At 54.2% G+C, this 16,263-nt stretch overlaps 1 protein-coding gene across 1 annotated transcript in view; it reads right to left on the reverse strand.

Annotated features, from left to right (window-relative positions):
* The window catches only part of CACNA1I (calcium voltage-gated channel subunit alpha1 I), a 102,237-nt gene that overhangs the window by 61,408 nt on the left and 24,566 nt on the right, over positions 1-16,263 (reverse strand). The window contains exon 4 of the mRNA XM_011369120.1: positions 3,535-3,632. Coding sequence (XP_011367422.1) covers positions 3,535-3,632 — 98 coding nt within the window. The remainder of the gene's footprint in view (positions 1-3,534; positions 3,633-16,263) is intronic.

Below are 16,263 nucleotides of genomic sequence, written 5' to 3' on the forward strand. Positions count from 1 at the left end.
TCCACTCTCGGCACAGCCAGCCTGACCACCGCCTGGCCCTGCACGGCCCTGGCAGAAAGGGCCAGAGCAGGCCTGGGCTTCGAGGGTCAGGAGCTAGCCATGAGTCTGGGGCCCCTCGGTCTGATGGGCAAAGGAAGGCCCTGTGCCTCCAGAACCATGTCATCCTGAGATGTCTTCTAAAACCAAAAGTCTAGGATTCTGCAGCTGGATGATTCCAAGAGTCTCTATGATTCTCAACAAGGCTAATTCCAAGATTCCAAGATCCTGAGACTCCCACACTATCAATGTGTGGTGTCGGCACCTTCACTGGGTATGGTTGGCTGTTCCACAGTCTAGCAATGAGGGGCTGGCACCTCATTTTACGGACGGAGAAACTGAGGCACGAGAAGTGGAGCCAAGCCACTGGACAAGATCCTAGGGGCGGACCCTGGTCTAACTGCCCTGGATGCTGTAGTCTATGGCCCCGGAACTGCAGCCCTTTCTCGTGAGGAAAGCTGGGATGGGGCTTCGCTGTGCACCTGTTCTCCACCTGAGGCTTTTCTACTTTGACCTGGATGTGGGCAGGGGTCCCTCCTGATGCCCTGCAGATGGGGGTCAGTGGCCGAGGTGCCCACGTGCTGAAAGGAGAGAGGGAATGTTGTGAAAAAGGGTGCAAACCTCTGGGGTTGTGCAAGCACGGGTTCAAATCCTAGCTCTTCCCCTGGCCAGGCTACTCAAGCTGCCTCCGTTTCCCCATCTGTGAAGTGGGCATCCCAGTGGAACCGACATCCTAGGGCTGCTGTGAAGATGAAATGATACGGCCCGTGTAAAGCACCATGACAGGTTCGCCATAGGCGCCTGATAAATTTTGGTCGTTTATCATTGTTAGTACCTCCCCAGAAGATGGGGGAAGTCACCTCCAGCACCCCCTAACCTGCAGCCCTCTGTCCAGCCACACCGCTATCAAGCCAGCTCCTCCTTGCCACCTTTGCATGTGCAGGTCGCCCGTCAGGAACGCAGTCTCGTCCGCCAGGAACGCCGTCTCCAACCCTCTGTGCTTGGCGAGCGTCTTCCAGAACCAGCCTCTGCGAAGACGTCCTGGTGCACCCCACTCCCTCCCCAGCGCTCCCAGAGCCTCCTCATGAGAGAAGCACCTATAAACCACTCACTGCTTACACTAAAATCTTTACACACATTATGGCGTTTCATCTTACAAAACCGTATGGAAATCGGTATTAGTAACTCTATTTTATCGTTGGGGAAATGGAGGCCCAGAGAGGAGTGTGGCTTGTCCGGGGGTCCCACAGCGGGTGAGCGGAAGGACGAGACCCTCGCCCTATCGGTGCGGAGCTAACCTCTGGTGTTTGATCCTGCAGCTGGGACCTGACAGTGGCCTTCCCCACAGCACGGTCAGCTCGGCTGTCCTGTCCGTGGGCCCTGCCCTGGGAGCACACTCTCCACCTCTCCATACTGTCCCATCCCGGGCCCAGCCCCTTCAGCAGGTGAGTTCTTGCGAACCAGGGATACGGCTAGATGGGGCTCGGGGTCAGGGGCGGTGGCCCAGGTCAAGCTCAGCATCTCCTGCAGCTGCTCCTCAGCTCCCCAGGCATCTGTCCCACCCCCTCCCACAGCCGGGGTGGGGTGCGCCGTGGCCAGGTGCAGATGTGGGCCAGCAGCTCAGACTCAGCTGGCTCAGGCCCTAGCAGCGACTGCCCTAGTTTCTTACTGGAGGGAAAAAAAAAGCACTTTTCATATTTAAATGGCTTGGCCAGTGGGCTTTGGGAAGCACTGCAGTGGCTTAAGGGGCGCACAGGCTGGGCAAGGCCTGGAGTCGATTGGTGCCCAGAGGAGTCACTTTTAAAGATAATCCAGCCCCTTCTTGCCAAGGCCCAGAAAGGTCTAGTGACTTATGAAAGGTCACACAGCAAGGAACCAGACCCAGCCTCCTGACCCGCAGTCTGGGCATCCTGCCTCCCTCCCCAGCCTTCTCCCTGCTGTCCTCTCCCCTTCATCCATCGATGGTTCAGTGGCCAGGACAGAGACCTACAGGGCTGGGTTGGAGGGACATAGTTTACAGGGACATGTTTTTCAGGTCCCCCACCCATCCCGGACAAAGTCAAAAACCACGCATCTATCTAATCCAGGCTCTCCTCCCGTCGTGCACAAGTAGGGGAGCTGAGGCCCAGAGACACTAAGGGACTTCGCAGGTCACACAGCAGGCTCCTGGCAGGGCTGAGAACCGGAACTGGCATTCCATGACAACCCAACTGAGTCTTCCTGGTCGATGGCGTTTTTAAACTTCTTTTGAAATTGCAGGCGGCCACCCCACTCTCCACAGCTTTGCAACTAATAACCTATCATTTGACTTTGTCTATTCCCAACTCTCCAGCCTGCCATCTAGTGGCGAAATTGGAAGCTATGGGCTATTGTTGAAAAGAATGAGTCCCAGGGCGGACGCAGCTCTCAAAATAAAGGGGAGGATGTGAACCGTTAAAGGAGAAAATCTAGGGAAAAAAGGAGACGACCAACCAATCCTCTCTAGGAGACACTTCAGAGAGCCTGTGCCCCCTGTGTCATTCCTCCCCTATGCTACTCTGGGCAGAGGACGTGGCACGTGGGAACAAAGCTGCCCCTCCCGTAAATGGGCAGCTGGATCTGCTCGAACCACCTGAGGCTCCTGTTATGTTACTCAGAATATGAATGTAGCTTAGGGCCCCTTTCCAGGGGGAGTGCTGGGCAGTTTCTAAGTCGGGGGATGGGGTGCACTGGTTGGATTTTGGATCCCATAGGGTTCTTGTTCCCAATACTCCCGCACGCCAAGTTCTGAGGGCAAGATTTGCTTGTCGGCTGAGGGATGGAATCAGCTCAGAGAAGGAAACAGGAACTCCCAACTCGGGCCACCGTGCGCCACTTATTAGCGGGAAGGAGGCCCCTGAGGAAGGACCCAAAGCCCTCTCTGGGCTCTCTGGTCCCAGCGGTCTCTGAAACTGGAGCCTCCAGGAGCTCAGGGCCCATCCCTGCCCTTCTCTAGAGAATCAGGCGGGCTGGCACTGGGGACCTGGAAGTGACCTCCACAGCCAGGAGCTGCTTAATGAGCTCCTCGCACAGCAGGAGAGAGAGGAGGAGGAGAACAGACACACGTACCCAAACGCCCCTCATGTGTGCACGTTACATGTGCACGCGCACTTACAAGTGCGCACACTCCTCTCATGTGCACACACCTCCCATGCGCACACCCTCAGACTAAGCAGCTTCTTTTCACACCTTGCTCACTACAACAGCCACCTTTCTCCAAAGAACCTTGCCCCTGAAAAGCCAGGCTCCCCACCAGGCTGCAATCCGAGTTCTTTTGGGACTCAGAGGTGACAGGGCCACCTCCAACTTCTTCAGGCCCAAACACTGACCCATGAGCCCCGTGGAAGCAGGGCCCGCATCTGTCCAGTCACTGAGGGGTCCTGGGCCGGCACAGGCCTGGCACTGGGAAGTGCTAGTCAGTCTTTCTGGGTGAATGGGTAACTGGATAGGCCAGGGATGGTGGAAGGGGCACCAACTCACTGGGCACGCGGTTGATGGCTTTGAGGGGCCTCAGGACACGCACAGTGCGGATGGCTGACAGGTTGATGTTCTGAAGGTCCAGGGAGTACTCGACCATCCTGCAGAGAAAGGGGAGGAGAGTGAGGGACGGAGCAGGAGAGACAGACAGGGCCACAGAGGTCTCTGGGCACCCACGCCCACCCACGTGTGCCCACGCCTGCATGGAAGGGGTAGGTGAGAAAAGGGGTCAGAATTTGGGCTGTGCCCTGGTCAGCCGTGTGGCCTCAGGTTGTCTCCTTTGTGAGTAGGGCCAGTGACATCACCCTCCTAGACTGTCCTGAGGATCCAGCAGCTTCAGCTGAGGGCAGAGGGAATGGAGGAGCAGAGACCCTGGGTCCCCACTGTGTGCCCAGCACGGTCCCTTGAAACCTCATTTATGCTTTAAGGTTCCATGCAGTTGCCCCGGAGTCCTGGCAGTTTTTTCACACCCCGGTTCACTTCGGACCAAGCCAGTATGGGTGCTACAGAACCGAGGGTGACTCAGACCCAGCCCCCACCCTCAGCGGCACCCACTCGAGCAAAGGAGAGACTCAAAGGCAAAGACAACACTGGAACCCTCACCACTGCCCTAATTCTCCTCACCAAACAGGTCCGCCCTCGCCTCCCACTGTCAACCAGCCCTGCAGTGCCTTGGAGGCAGTTCGCCTCCTCCAGGAAGTCTTCCCTGATCTCCACAGGAGGCTGACCTCTGGGTTCCCCTCTGTGGTTCCCTGCCCTTCCATCAGATCCTATCTGCTCAGTTGCTACCTGCCCCCCACCCCCGCCACTGAAAGGCCACAGAGCCTGCAGTCCCAGCTTGACCCTGGATGCCCCACTCACCAAACCCTTCCGCCCCAACCCCCCACCCCAGGGATCCAGCACAGCCGCCAGCTCCACCTGTCACCACCATGCGGGAAGTGAAGGTTTTTCCTACACACAAAGCAAACCTGTCCGATTGTTGTAAAGCCGCCACCCCCTCCCGCTGCTTAAAGAGTAATTGAGTGAAAGCTTCCTTTGCCTGAAATGCCTCCATCCTCCCCCAGCTTTCTGGGGCACAGGCTCTGATGCCTCCTCCTCCTCCTCTCTCTCCTCTCTCTCTCTCTCTCTCTCTCTGTCTCTCTCTCTCTGTCTCTCTCTTCCCCATCTCCCTCTCCCTCTCCCGCTCCCTCTCTCTGTTTCTCCCCCTTACACACACCTGCACACAATCACTGGTGCACACACACACACACACACACTCACTCCTTGCACACCCTCATTAACACACACTCCTACCAGAGCCCAAATTCAGATGAAGGGGCATGACAAAAAAAAAGTGACAGTGACTTAGAACTAGAAGCAGAGACCTGGGAGCTCAGAGGAGGAGGGAGGGAGCCAGGGGTGCCAAGGGCAGCAGCCAGACAGAAGCGGGGAGGGCTGAGGCACCTCTGGGGGCAGTGGGTGAAGGCAGCTGACGATCTGGGAAGGGGGCATCGAGGGAATGGAGCTGTATGAGGATTCCGTGCGTGGGTGAGCCAAACTGTCATTTTTATATTTTGTAGAAAGAGCTCTCCAGGCAGCCAAGGAGATATGTGTGACGGAGGCTCTGCGGGGGTGGCACACATGGGCACGCAAACAGGCGCTCTCGCCCTGGTGAGCATACACACACACACACACACACACACGCACACACGCACACACACACGCACGCACACACACGCGCGCACACACACGCGTGCGCACACACGCATACACGCACACACCACCAGGCTTAGGAGAACCACCACATCATCCCATCACAGGCAGCCAGGCTCAGCTCCCGCCAGCCCCTCCCCCACTCCCCGCCCCCAAGAACATAGCCCTTTTCCTCCTGCCCTGGCTCCCTCCATCCTGCCAATGGGGGCATCACCCGGCCCAAGGGAGAGCTAGTCGTCCGCACCCCGCTCGGTTTATGCTTTGCTGGGTGTGCAGAAGGAGGGGTTCCCAGCCCGTGCCAGATTAAATCCACCCTGGTACTATGTTCCAGCAGCCCCAAGACTCACTTGCTGAGCTCCAACAGGTTCCAGCCCAGGATTCGTCCCCATCCCCACGAAGTCTAACAATAAAAATAAATCGATGCTTCATAGATGATGAGAAGACAGAGAAAAGGCAAATGGCATTTGAAGGCCTACTGCCTGCCGGGGACTGTCTCATCCTCACCCCGTGTCTGCCTGTTTGAGCCCCTACGTTACTCAGATCCCACCTCAACCCTCTCCACACTTCCCTGGCCAGGGGAGACCACAGCCACAAGCCACCCAGGGCACAGACACTATGGGAGCCCTCAGGACAGCCTTGCCTGGTCCCTAACTGCCCACATCACACTGCTGCATGAGCTCCAAGCCCCTCCTCACAGAACCTGTGGTCCGCAGTCTGGGACTGCTGGTTCTTGATTAAATGAGGGGCGACCGCCATGGCCCCCGTCCTGGGATAGGCAAGGGGGCGAGAATGGGAAACTTTTATAGATGCCGTATGTATGCAGGCGCCATGGTAAGAAATCAGTTTCTCTAAAACAAGTATAGGAGGTTTGGGGTGCAGGGGGTAGGGAGTGCCAAGTGAGTCACAAGTTGTGACTGGATGTATATCACCGAAGCCCATGATTACCAGGAGTTAGTAAGCTGTACGGGCTGAACACCTCCCAGACCCCAACCCTTGCCTAGGAGACTCATCAGACTCCTGCTCCCACCTCTGAGGGAAACTGAAGCAGCCACTGCTTGGCAAACCTGGAGTGACACACTGGCCCAGTCCCAGCCCCTCCCCGCTGGCCTGACCCTCCAGGTCTTCAGTGTGGGAACACGCCTTCTGCAAAATTTCCCAAGACCTCATCAGTTGCAGCCTTCAGGGTCCCCACTGAAAAGCCCTCAAGAGAAATTTCTTGGAGAATTTATTGTCAAGTTCTTAGCTCTGAGCTTCCTGGCAGTCAAGTCAAAAAGGGAAATGTGATGTTACTGACTTCTCAGCAGCATGAAAGACCTTGGCACTGTGGATCCTTCCGGGGAATCCATTTGCCTAAACATTTCTCCTAGGTCTTAACTCTCTCCTCTATATTTCATGAACCTTTTGGGGTGTTCTGCTGCAGCTGCCTCTCCTGTCTGGGAGAGCAAGACTTGGTATAAATGTATTCAGTAATAAAGAGCACATTGCAGGTGCACAGTGAAGACTCCAGTAGTTCTCATTTTTCTCTGAGGGAAAGAGGATACACTGGACCAGGAAGGAGAAAGATGGGCAGAGCGCAAAGCTGGGAGGTAAGAATTGTGTGTTTAAGTCTCTGCCCTGAGAAGCACGCTGTCCTGATGGTGACTCCACACGCCAACGAGCCCAACCTGGGACAGTCTGCTGACAGCTCCGCTACCCCTGCCCAAGTCCGGTCACTGTCCCTCTCTCCTAACAGCCACAGCAGCCTTCTGACAGGTCTCCTACCTCCTGCTGTAGGGTGAGGCCCCTATAGCCTATCCTCAGTCAGCCACAGACTTCCTAAAACTCAAATCTGGCTGTGTCGCTCCCCAGCTTAAACCTTCAATGACTCCCCATTGTCCTCAGATCAAAGACCAAGCCCCTGACCACAGCCTCCAAGGCCCTGCAGTCTGGCCTGTCCCTACCCCTGAACCCTGCTCGACTCCAGTCATCCCAGGCACCATGCCAGGCCCTCCAAGCACCCCAAATACACCCGTCTCTGCCCCCCTTTCCTCTGCGAAGTGCCGTTTCTCCTCACTCCCATACTTCCTTCCAGACCACCTCCCCCATGAAGCCTTGCCCACCCCCTCCCTGCACCCCAGGCTGAGATCACCTCCCTTTGCTCTGGCTCCTTCCACACTCTGCTCACACCTCCTGTCTAGTCTGGGTTCTCCCGAAGCAGACCTTGAGCTAAGGACTTGGGAACAGCAGCTTATCTGGGAGCTGATCCCGGGAAGCACGGTGAGAGGGTGGAAATGGAGGGAAGCCAGTGAGGGGCCGTTCACAGCAAGCGCCACTGTGGGCAACCGGGGTGCCATCCAGCAGGGTCCCCTGAGACCACGTGGGCCTCGGAATTGGACCAGCAAGGATGGGGACTGTGGCATTATCCAAAGACTGGTTGGATGCTGGCCGCACACCTCCTCAGACACACACACACACACACACACACACACACACACACACACGGAATCTACCAGCATAATTAACACCTGTGACAGTATTATCCTAGTCTTCGAGCCCCTTCCTCCTCTTCCCACCCCGGATGACAGCAGTGGGAGTGCCCCGCCCCGAAAAAGAGAAGGCGAAGAGGGGCCACTGCGGGTAAGTAGCCACCATGCCAACTTCCCTCAGGCCCCAAGTAAGACATCACTTGCGGGAGTGAGAAATTAATTCCTAATTACACAGTTACTTTATCACGCAGTTTTCGTGCTAAAAGTCTAAAAGAGAAATCAACGAAACCCCCACTGCCTCCCGCCAGCTCCCAAGCGCCTAATTAGGTACGTAATTTTGCTCTAAAGTGAGCACTTTCTTCCTGACATCACCCCAGGGGGACGGTGGCTGCACCCAGTTCCTGGGGGTCACCTGGGGCGAGAGACTCAAGTGTGGCCACGCTGGGGTGGGAACAGAGGGTGGACACCCCATTTATTCCTGCTGAGAAGCCTCCATCCGCCTCTCCCACGTCCCTTGGCTCCAGAAGAGGCCCAGAGACCCAAGCCTGGTCAGCCAGTGGATGCCAACCCCCAGCCACCGTGACTGGCTCAGGATGGGCATGTGACCCCAGGTAGGCCCAGCCCTTGAACTGGCAGTGCAGGGAAGAGGCGCCTCCTGGCTAAGCCACCGCCTGGGAACCCTGAGGTGCTAATGGCCATCTTGCCTCTGCGGTGGCCTGAGGATTTTGCCAACACAGAGGAAGACCGAGGCCAGAGAGACAGGATCCTGACCATATGGTCTGAGCGCTCCCTCCACCTGCACCTGGTCCCAGATCTGCCCTCTGGACTTCCCAGTTGCGTGAGCCGGGATGTTTCCTTCGGGGCTTGGGGCCCATTTCCACTGGGTTTCTGTCACTGGCAATTCAGAGTCCTGGCTGATTCAGAAAGGTCTCCTGAGCACTATGTGCCAAGAGAGCTTTACATCCCTTCCCACGGCAGGATTATGGTGTCCACAGCAGGGTTAGGGTTAGGGTTAGGGTTAGGGTTAGGGTTAGGGTTAGGGTTAGGGTAAGGGTTAGGAAGCTGAGGCTCAGAAAGAACGCAGGTCACACAGCCGGGTAATGGGGGATCCAGGAACTCTGCGTGGTCTAACCCCACCCCACCTCATCCATCATCAGGCCAGGATGCCTTCTGGTTCCTGAACACCTCTCAGCTGGCGAGGTGGCAAGCAAGCACCACACACACACACGCTCGTGCATGCACACACGCGCACACACATGCACACACACACAGCAGCAGCGGCAGCAGCAGCAGTTAGAGCATGGAGCCTGGGTTCTAATCCCAGCTCTGCTGCTAGTGCACTATGTGACCTTGGGCAAGTCACTGAACAGAACTCACAGGGGTAGAAGAAGGTGAAATGTGTTCCTATATGGATTCAGTGCTTGGAACAGAGCACGGCACAAATCAGAGCCAAATAAGTGTCAGCTGGTATCATGTCACAGCCTCAGGTAACATTTGTCCATGAATCACATGATGCCAGCTTCAAACCTTCCCTGGATGCACCTCCAGCCGGAGCAAGCCCAAGAAGTAAGGGCCTCCAGAAGCGGTCTGGACGTGACCCTAGCACTGCCCACAATTTGCCCTGCATTCAAGGGTCACCCAAAACTCTCAGGTTCCCAGAGTGCACGTGCTGTTCCCAGCCCACATGCCTTTGCCTTTGCCAGTCTTTCTACCTGGAATGCCCGTCCCAGCTCTCCAGGTCCCGCCCCTGGGGTGGAATGGAGCTCTCCTGCCTCATATCCCACTGTGCCTCTGTGAGGGCACCTCTGGCTCTGAGGCAAGCTCTGTCACGTCCTTGTTCCTCAGGGCCGGGGCTGGCTCAGAGTCCCAGCTGGATGCCCAGTGACCAGCCCAGGGCTCCCCATGCCAGCTTGTCAAACAAATAACTTGAAGGATAAGATCAGAAAAGAAGCTTGGAGGTAACAAGAAACAACATAAATGACTGAGATTTAACGTCTTTCCAGGAAATACCCCTCCCAGGAGATGGTTTCTGCGTGTCGCTGATAAAAATAGGGTGTTTCCTCAATCTCTGCAAGGTGCCCACGGGGGCTTTCTTAAAATGTAATTTAAGATGTAGCTAATGGAAAAGAAGCCGAGATGCCGGATACGGCAGATCATCTGTCAGGAGGCAGCTCCTTGATGATTCAGGCTTGTCGTGTTGGTTGGTAACTAGACCACCAGCCTGTCCCACTTTCCCCACACCCAGCCCATAGTAGGTGCTCAGTAGAAGAAAGGAGGAAGGAAATAATGGAAAGAGAGAATTAGATAGTAACGAACCCTCGACTTTGGCAGCACTCTATGATTTGTGGGTCATTTCTACCCATATATCGTCACACAAATCCTATGAGACCAGAACAGGGATGATTAAGCCCGCCTGACTGATAAAGAAACTGATGCTCTGAACCATCTCAGGCCAAGTTCAGAGTAAAGGGGGAATTGGGGATCACGAGGTCGGATCCTGGGCTGGCAGGAACGAGGGCAGCTCCGGGGACCTCAGGAGCAGGAGACCCTGGACCTTCTCTCGCCAAGGTTCCATTCAAGTGACAACACTCCAGGGACTTTATCTCTGGGGAGAGTTGCCAGATAAATACAGGATGCCCAGTTAAGTTCGAACTTCAGATAAACAACAGTGTATAATTTCTTTGTATGTGTCCCAGATATGCCTCATAACGTCTGCCGCGCGTGACATTTAGCTCCATTTCTCCAGAGTCCTCTCGGCACCACAGCAGGTGGGCACTGCTGCCGGGAGCCAGATAGAGACACATTTCAGCTTTACCAGAGCTTGGGGGAAATATCTCTCCCCGGGGACTCGCACGCAGCCTCCTGAGGGCTGGTGAGGCCACGTAAGTCCTCCGGGGCAGATTCGCTGGAATATCGTAGCCTCTGGAAAGGTAAACCCCTCGTGCTGTGAGTCTGCGCGGACTCTGGGGGCAGTCGTACCTGAGCGCATCCCCCGATCTGGCCCACACCGCTGGTGTGACCTAGCGCAGGCTGCTAATCTCTCTGCGCCTCCATTTCCTCATCCACAAAATGGGTTTGTCGCCCGCAAGTTCTTGGGGTCGTGAGGACGTACGAGCACCCAGCCCCGTTAGCGGACATTAGCTCTGGGAAACCACCTCAGCGCTGGTGGTCTCTGCCCGCTGCGAGCTCCCTTCTCTGCTCTTTGGGTAACGATCCTGGGGTCTTCCAAGTCCATTCTTCCCACTCCCGGGACACGTGGCATGGGTGGGGCTGACCTCACGTCCAGTGCCAGGGAAGGACTGGCCCTAGGTCTGGCCAATCAGAGCACGGCCTCATTCCCACCACGGTGATTGGTTCAGGGACAAGCACGTGACGCATGCCAGCCAAAGAGCGGCCGGGAAAGAATTCTTTCCGTGGAACCAAGGGAGAAGGCTGTGAACCCTAGGGCTGCCCGCCACTGCCCGCCACCCAAGAGGAAAGCCGCCAGGGAGGAAGGGCGGCGCAGAGGGAACGAGCAGAGCTGTGGGATGGGAGGATACACTGTCTGGGGACATCCTTCGGGATTCTGGATCAAGCAGGCCCTGAAGCCAGAGATCCCCTCAGCTTCTGATAAAGGAGATGATAAATTCCTTTAAACTAGGATTCCTGTCTCGTATAACAGAGAGAGTTCTGCCCGGTTCATGACTGACTGGTGTCTGGCTTGTCAACCTGTGGCCTGAAAATCTCTGGCGACTAACCTCCCTCCTCCATGGCAGCTAGCATCCTGTTTCCATGGAAACGAACCTGCGCAGCGATCATCAATCTCTCTCTCTCCCACTCTACTCCATATGCAAATGGGAAATCATCCATGCTAAGAACCTTCCCAAGTCCACACCCACCCAACGGCCAGTTAAACTTAAAGAAAAGGGCCCCAAATACCCTCTCCCCCAGTTCCATGGTGCCTGGACACAACAGATATGAAATAAACATGTCATGGAGCTTCCTCCTCCATGCTGGCCCAGGGCCAGGCTCTGGGGACTCCAGGATGATGACTCGGCCTTGCCCCTACCCTCATAGCACCCAGTCTTTGGAGCAGACAGACCTGTAGAGCCTAGGATAAGTCAGGGTGTAAAGTCAGTGTCACAGCCAGGAAGGTACCCTGGGCTGCTGACACATGGAGTATTCCCCTGACCCACAGATAATGCACACAGAGCCATGCAGGAGGCAGGCCGGTTACAACAGCTTCTGGAACCAGCCCCCATGGTGGCCCTCTGAAGCTCATGGCCAGGTCTGCTGGCAGGCACAGGGCTCTGGGGAGCTTGCACTGGTTGGTATTTGGCTTTAGATTTCTCAACAGATCACATGCCCTCGCGGGTCAGCCCAGGCAGAGCCCCAGAGGCTCCGACCAGGGTGTGGAGACATGGGACGGCCACAGCTTTGGCCAAGAGCAGATGAAGAAACTCAGGCCCTGGGAGAGGAATGTGGCCGACTCTAAGAGTTGCCCACCCAATGCGCATTCTCTTCTTCCAATCTTGCCCAGCCGCAGGGGACAATTCTTGGTTGATTTAGCCCAATTCAATGATGTTTGCTATTTTCCTAGTTTCTCTTGCAGCTAAAGATGGCCACACAAGATCCAGTTCTGGCCAAGTGTGCTGGGACAGGGGAAGGATCTAGGAAAGAAAATGTGGTTTTCCTGGTCCAATAGGACAGGTACCGCTGGCAGAGCCCTGTCTCCCTTCAACCTTCCTGCCGTCAGTGCAGATGTGATGCCCACAGCCTCAGCAGCCACCTTGTGACCATGAAAGCTTAAGGTCTGGAAAATCACAAGAATATTACAGAGACATCACCAGTAACCACCGACCTCAGAACTTCATGTTACGTAAAAAAAAAAAAAGAAGAAGAAGAAGCACACACACACACACTCCAGGATTTGCTCGAGCCTCTGTTGATCAGATGTTCTGTGACTTGCAGCTAAATGCATCCCTAACAAAATACAGCCAGCAAGTTACACAGGACCAGGACTCAACCCCAGCCCCTGGACCCAAGCTCCCTACGTTCAATCCCTCCTGTGCCCCTTACCAGCCCGTGACCTTGGGCAGGTCACTCCCTGTCCCTGTGCATCATCTGTGAAATGGAACTGACCGCAGTCCCTCCCTCACAGAGCTGGTCAGAAGATTAGACCAGGTGATGCAGAGCATCAGCCCACGGCGAGTCCTCAGCAAACAGCAGATGCTCCGGCTTGATCATGCCCCTCCCCGGATGATGCCTAAGAGGGTTCAATTCCCTTTGCTTTTTAAAGTCCCACTGATGGGGCACTTTGGACACTCATCCCTCAGCTGCTCCATTTCATGCCATCACTGTCACAGTCAGAAGCTTTCAAGGGCTTTCAGACTTACGGCTCCTGTTCCCTGCACTCATCATCCAAGGTGGGGCCCATGCCGGCCGTGCCCTTGGCAAGGCTCTGCTTCAGCCTCATTCTGGAGAGGTCCCTGCAGCCCAACCCTCCAGCCCTGATTCGCCCTAGAGACCCAGCACTAGAATTCTTGGGAAAGCTTTTAACAGAGATGCCCACGCCCCTCCCCACAGCCGGCAATGGCCATTTCATGTTTTTGGTTAGGGAAGGCGGTCGAATTACCGGCATGATGCACCAAGGGAGATATACAGGTAAAGAATATCTCAAGTTCAACGAGAATGTCATTGACTATTTCATGACCTCGTAATACACAAAGACAGAAAAGCGTGGCTTCCATGAGACAGTGAGGTGGGTTCAACTATTACCTGATGATTACCAGGGCTTGTCACACACTGGAAGAGAGTCTCTAGTGAGGTGCCACAGGGCTTGCTGACCTGGGCTGATCAAGCACAGCAAATAAATGTAATGAGTGACTGAATCAGGATTCCAAGAGATCCTGGTAAGATGAAATTAATAGCAATAAATGCAGAGTTTAGTACTTGAGTTAAAAAAAAAATCAACTGTGTTTAGTTCCAGGGTGGGAGAGACTTGGCTTGAAGGATGAATACCACCTGGGAGTGACAGAGAACACAGCCACTGGACAGGTCACTGCAGTCCTACACAGCATTGAGACAAGGGTGATCTGTTCTCTCCCCGCCATAGGTCGTCACTGGTTGAGGTCCTACTCCCCAGCCAGGGACCAAGACCCACTTGGTCACTTAAAGTGAGTCCAACAGGTAAGGCCTCCTCACCTGTCCTTCCACAAGTTGTGGGAAGAACTGGGAACATTTCGTATGGAAAAGGGAAGACTTAGAGAGGAAGGGAGCCACCTTCCAAATTCTGAAGGACTGTCATGGTCTGTCAGGGACAGCCTTATCGCCCCGGGGCCCCCTGTGTGATCAGGACTTTGCATTGCTCTCTGGCTTTATCCCTCAGCACCCACCGTCCCACCCCCGGGATCCCTGGGCTCCAGCATGCCCTCTGCTCTCCCTCTCCTTCGTCAGACAGCCCCCTCAGGCCCTCTGCATGTGGTTCCCCGAAGTGCCCTGCCCCTACCCTCCGCCTGCTCAACTCTCTTCCTCTGAGAGCCATATGCAGACTCCCATCTAAATCAGGTCCCTATTGCATACCCTCATGGCCCTCTATACTTCTTTGCAACAGCATCGATCCCAATTTAGAATTTATTTAGAATTTTATTATCTGTTTTACACCCATTTTATAAACCGTTTTATAAACCAGGAGATCACAACAGCATGTGTCATGTCCCCACTGCCCAGCACAAGGGCTGGCATTTATAGATGCTCAATAAATGCTGATTTTGTGAATGAATAAGTGAACGGATGGTTCCATCAAGTAGGAGCTACAAGAAGACAAATTTTTCAGCTCACTGAAAGAAAAAGAACTTTCTAGCACATTAGGCTGTCCCAATTTGGGACATAGTTCCCAAGTGGCGGGTTGGAAGCCGAGGCTGTCTGGATGTGGAGATGAAAGCTTTGACCTCTAAGGAACCTTCTAGCGCAGAGGTTCTGTCTCCTCCATAGCTTGAAGAAGGAGCCAGTAATTTGGGGAAGGGGAGGAGCAGGAAGGAAGAAAGCATGCTTGGGATGTCAGGCCTGTTACTCGGGAAACAGAACATTTATAGCACCAAGCCTGGCTGGGACCGCGGGGGACGGGCAGGCAGCTCTGGGGACAGGTCTTGAGTGGGAGCAAGACTGGGGGGCTGGGCTGTGGATCCCGGGGTTGTGGCTTCCTGCCTCTGCACCCATGCCATCCCCAGGCACAAAGGAGGTGAGGACCTGGAAGACAGGGGCACGTCTGGGTCACCAAAGTCCCCAGCATCCTGCACATGGGTCTCCGTTGAACCTGCCCCCATGTAGCTACAAAATGCGCAGGGCCCAGTGCTAAACGAACACACAGGTCTCCTTGTTCAAAATGTATTAACAATTTTTTAAGGGCAGCAACAGAGCATTAAACCAAACATGGGATCCTATCCAGCCCTCCCTAACCCCCAGGAGGATGCCGGCCTGTGAACCTCACCCCCAGAACCAAGAAAAGATATTAAAAGGAGACCTCGCCACAATGCTGAAGCCAGGGCGGCTCCTCAGGGCGGCTCCTCAGGGCGGTTTAGCTCTTTATTGTCTTAATGTATAAATATGAGCAGACAGCAAGGATCACTAAGCAATAGAGGAGACTCTTCAAGTCAAAAGAGCAAAGTCGGGGTGATCATGGGAGGCGGTGAGTGGAGCCAGCAAAATGAATGGCTTCCCCAAAGCAGGAGTTCAGAAAAATTATACTAAAACTGGGAAATAAGGCAAAGGAAGGGCAGCATCTCTCGCAATGTCACTTGGGAGCATTATTTAACAGACCAATCTACAGCTGACTTCATTAGGGGAATATACCTTTGTTTGATTCACCATTTACTGTTAATTAAAGGTCTGACTTCTGTGAATTTACATGTTAACTTGTAGATTTTTGTAAGTGATTTCTGCCCAGTAGAAAAGATAATCCCAAAGGTTATGGTTTTATGACCCTGCGGGTCGTTAACCAGCTTTGATTCGAACCTAGCACTCATCCTCACACTCTTTCTCCAATGCTCGTTTTCCTAATTCTGCTGATTACCATCCTGCTGGTCCCTCGATAATGAGTTGAATAGATCTGTGATTCATCCTCCTTCTAAGATTTGAACATGGGTCTTTTTTTTTTTTTTTTTTTTTTTGTAACTTTTTGGAAATTATCCTTTGGCTTCAGGACCAGGAAAGGACTTTTAAGGAGCCTAATTTTAGAGTCCATAAGGAGATTCGAGGAATACTATATTCATAAAACAAGAACAGACTCAAACTGCTCTGCAAAATAGGATCCAAGAACAAGAAGCGATCTCGGGCATTAAGACGCAGAGTAGATGAACACTTCTGACAGGGGCAGTAAGTGGAAGAAAGGACATGGCAAATGATTCAGAAGACTGAGTCCAGGAACTTTCTCCTAGCACAGATGAAATGTGAGGGAAAGAGTAAAAATGTGAAGAATAGAGAGAGGAGGGAAGTACCCACTTAATGAGAATTTCAGGAGAGACCAAAAAAATGGGCAATAACTAAAGGATAAATAAGAGTTTTTTCCTGACCTTGAGTTCTGAAAGGACCCACAGGG

Source organism: Pteropus vampyrus, unplaced genomic scaffold, assembly GCF_000151845.1.
Source record: "Pteropus vampyrus isolate Shadow unplaced genomic scaffold, Pvam_2.0 Scaffold145, whole genome shotgun sequence".
Classification (NCBI taxonomy): Eukaryota; Metazoa; Chordata; class Mammalia; order Chiroptera; family Pteropodidae; genus Pteropus; species Pteropus vampyrus.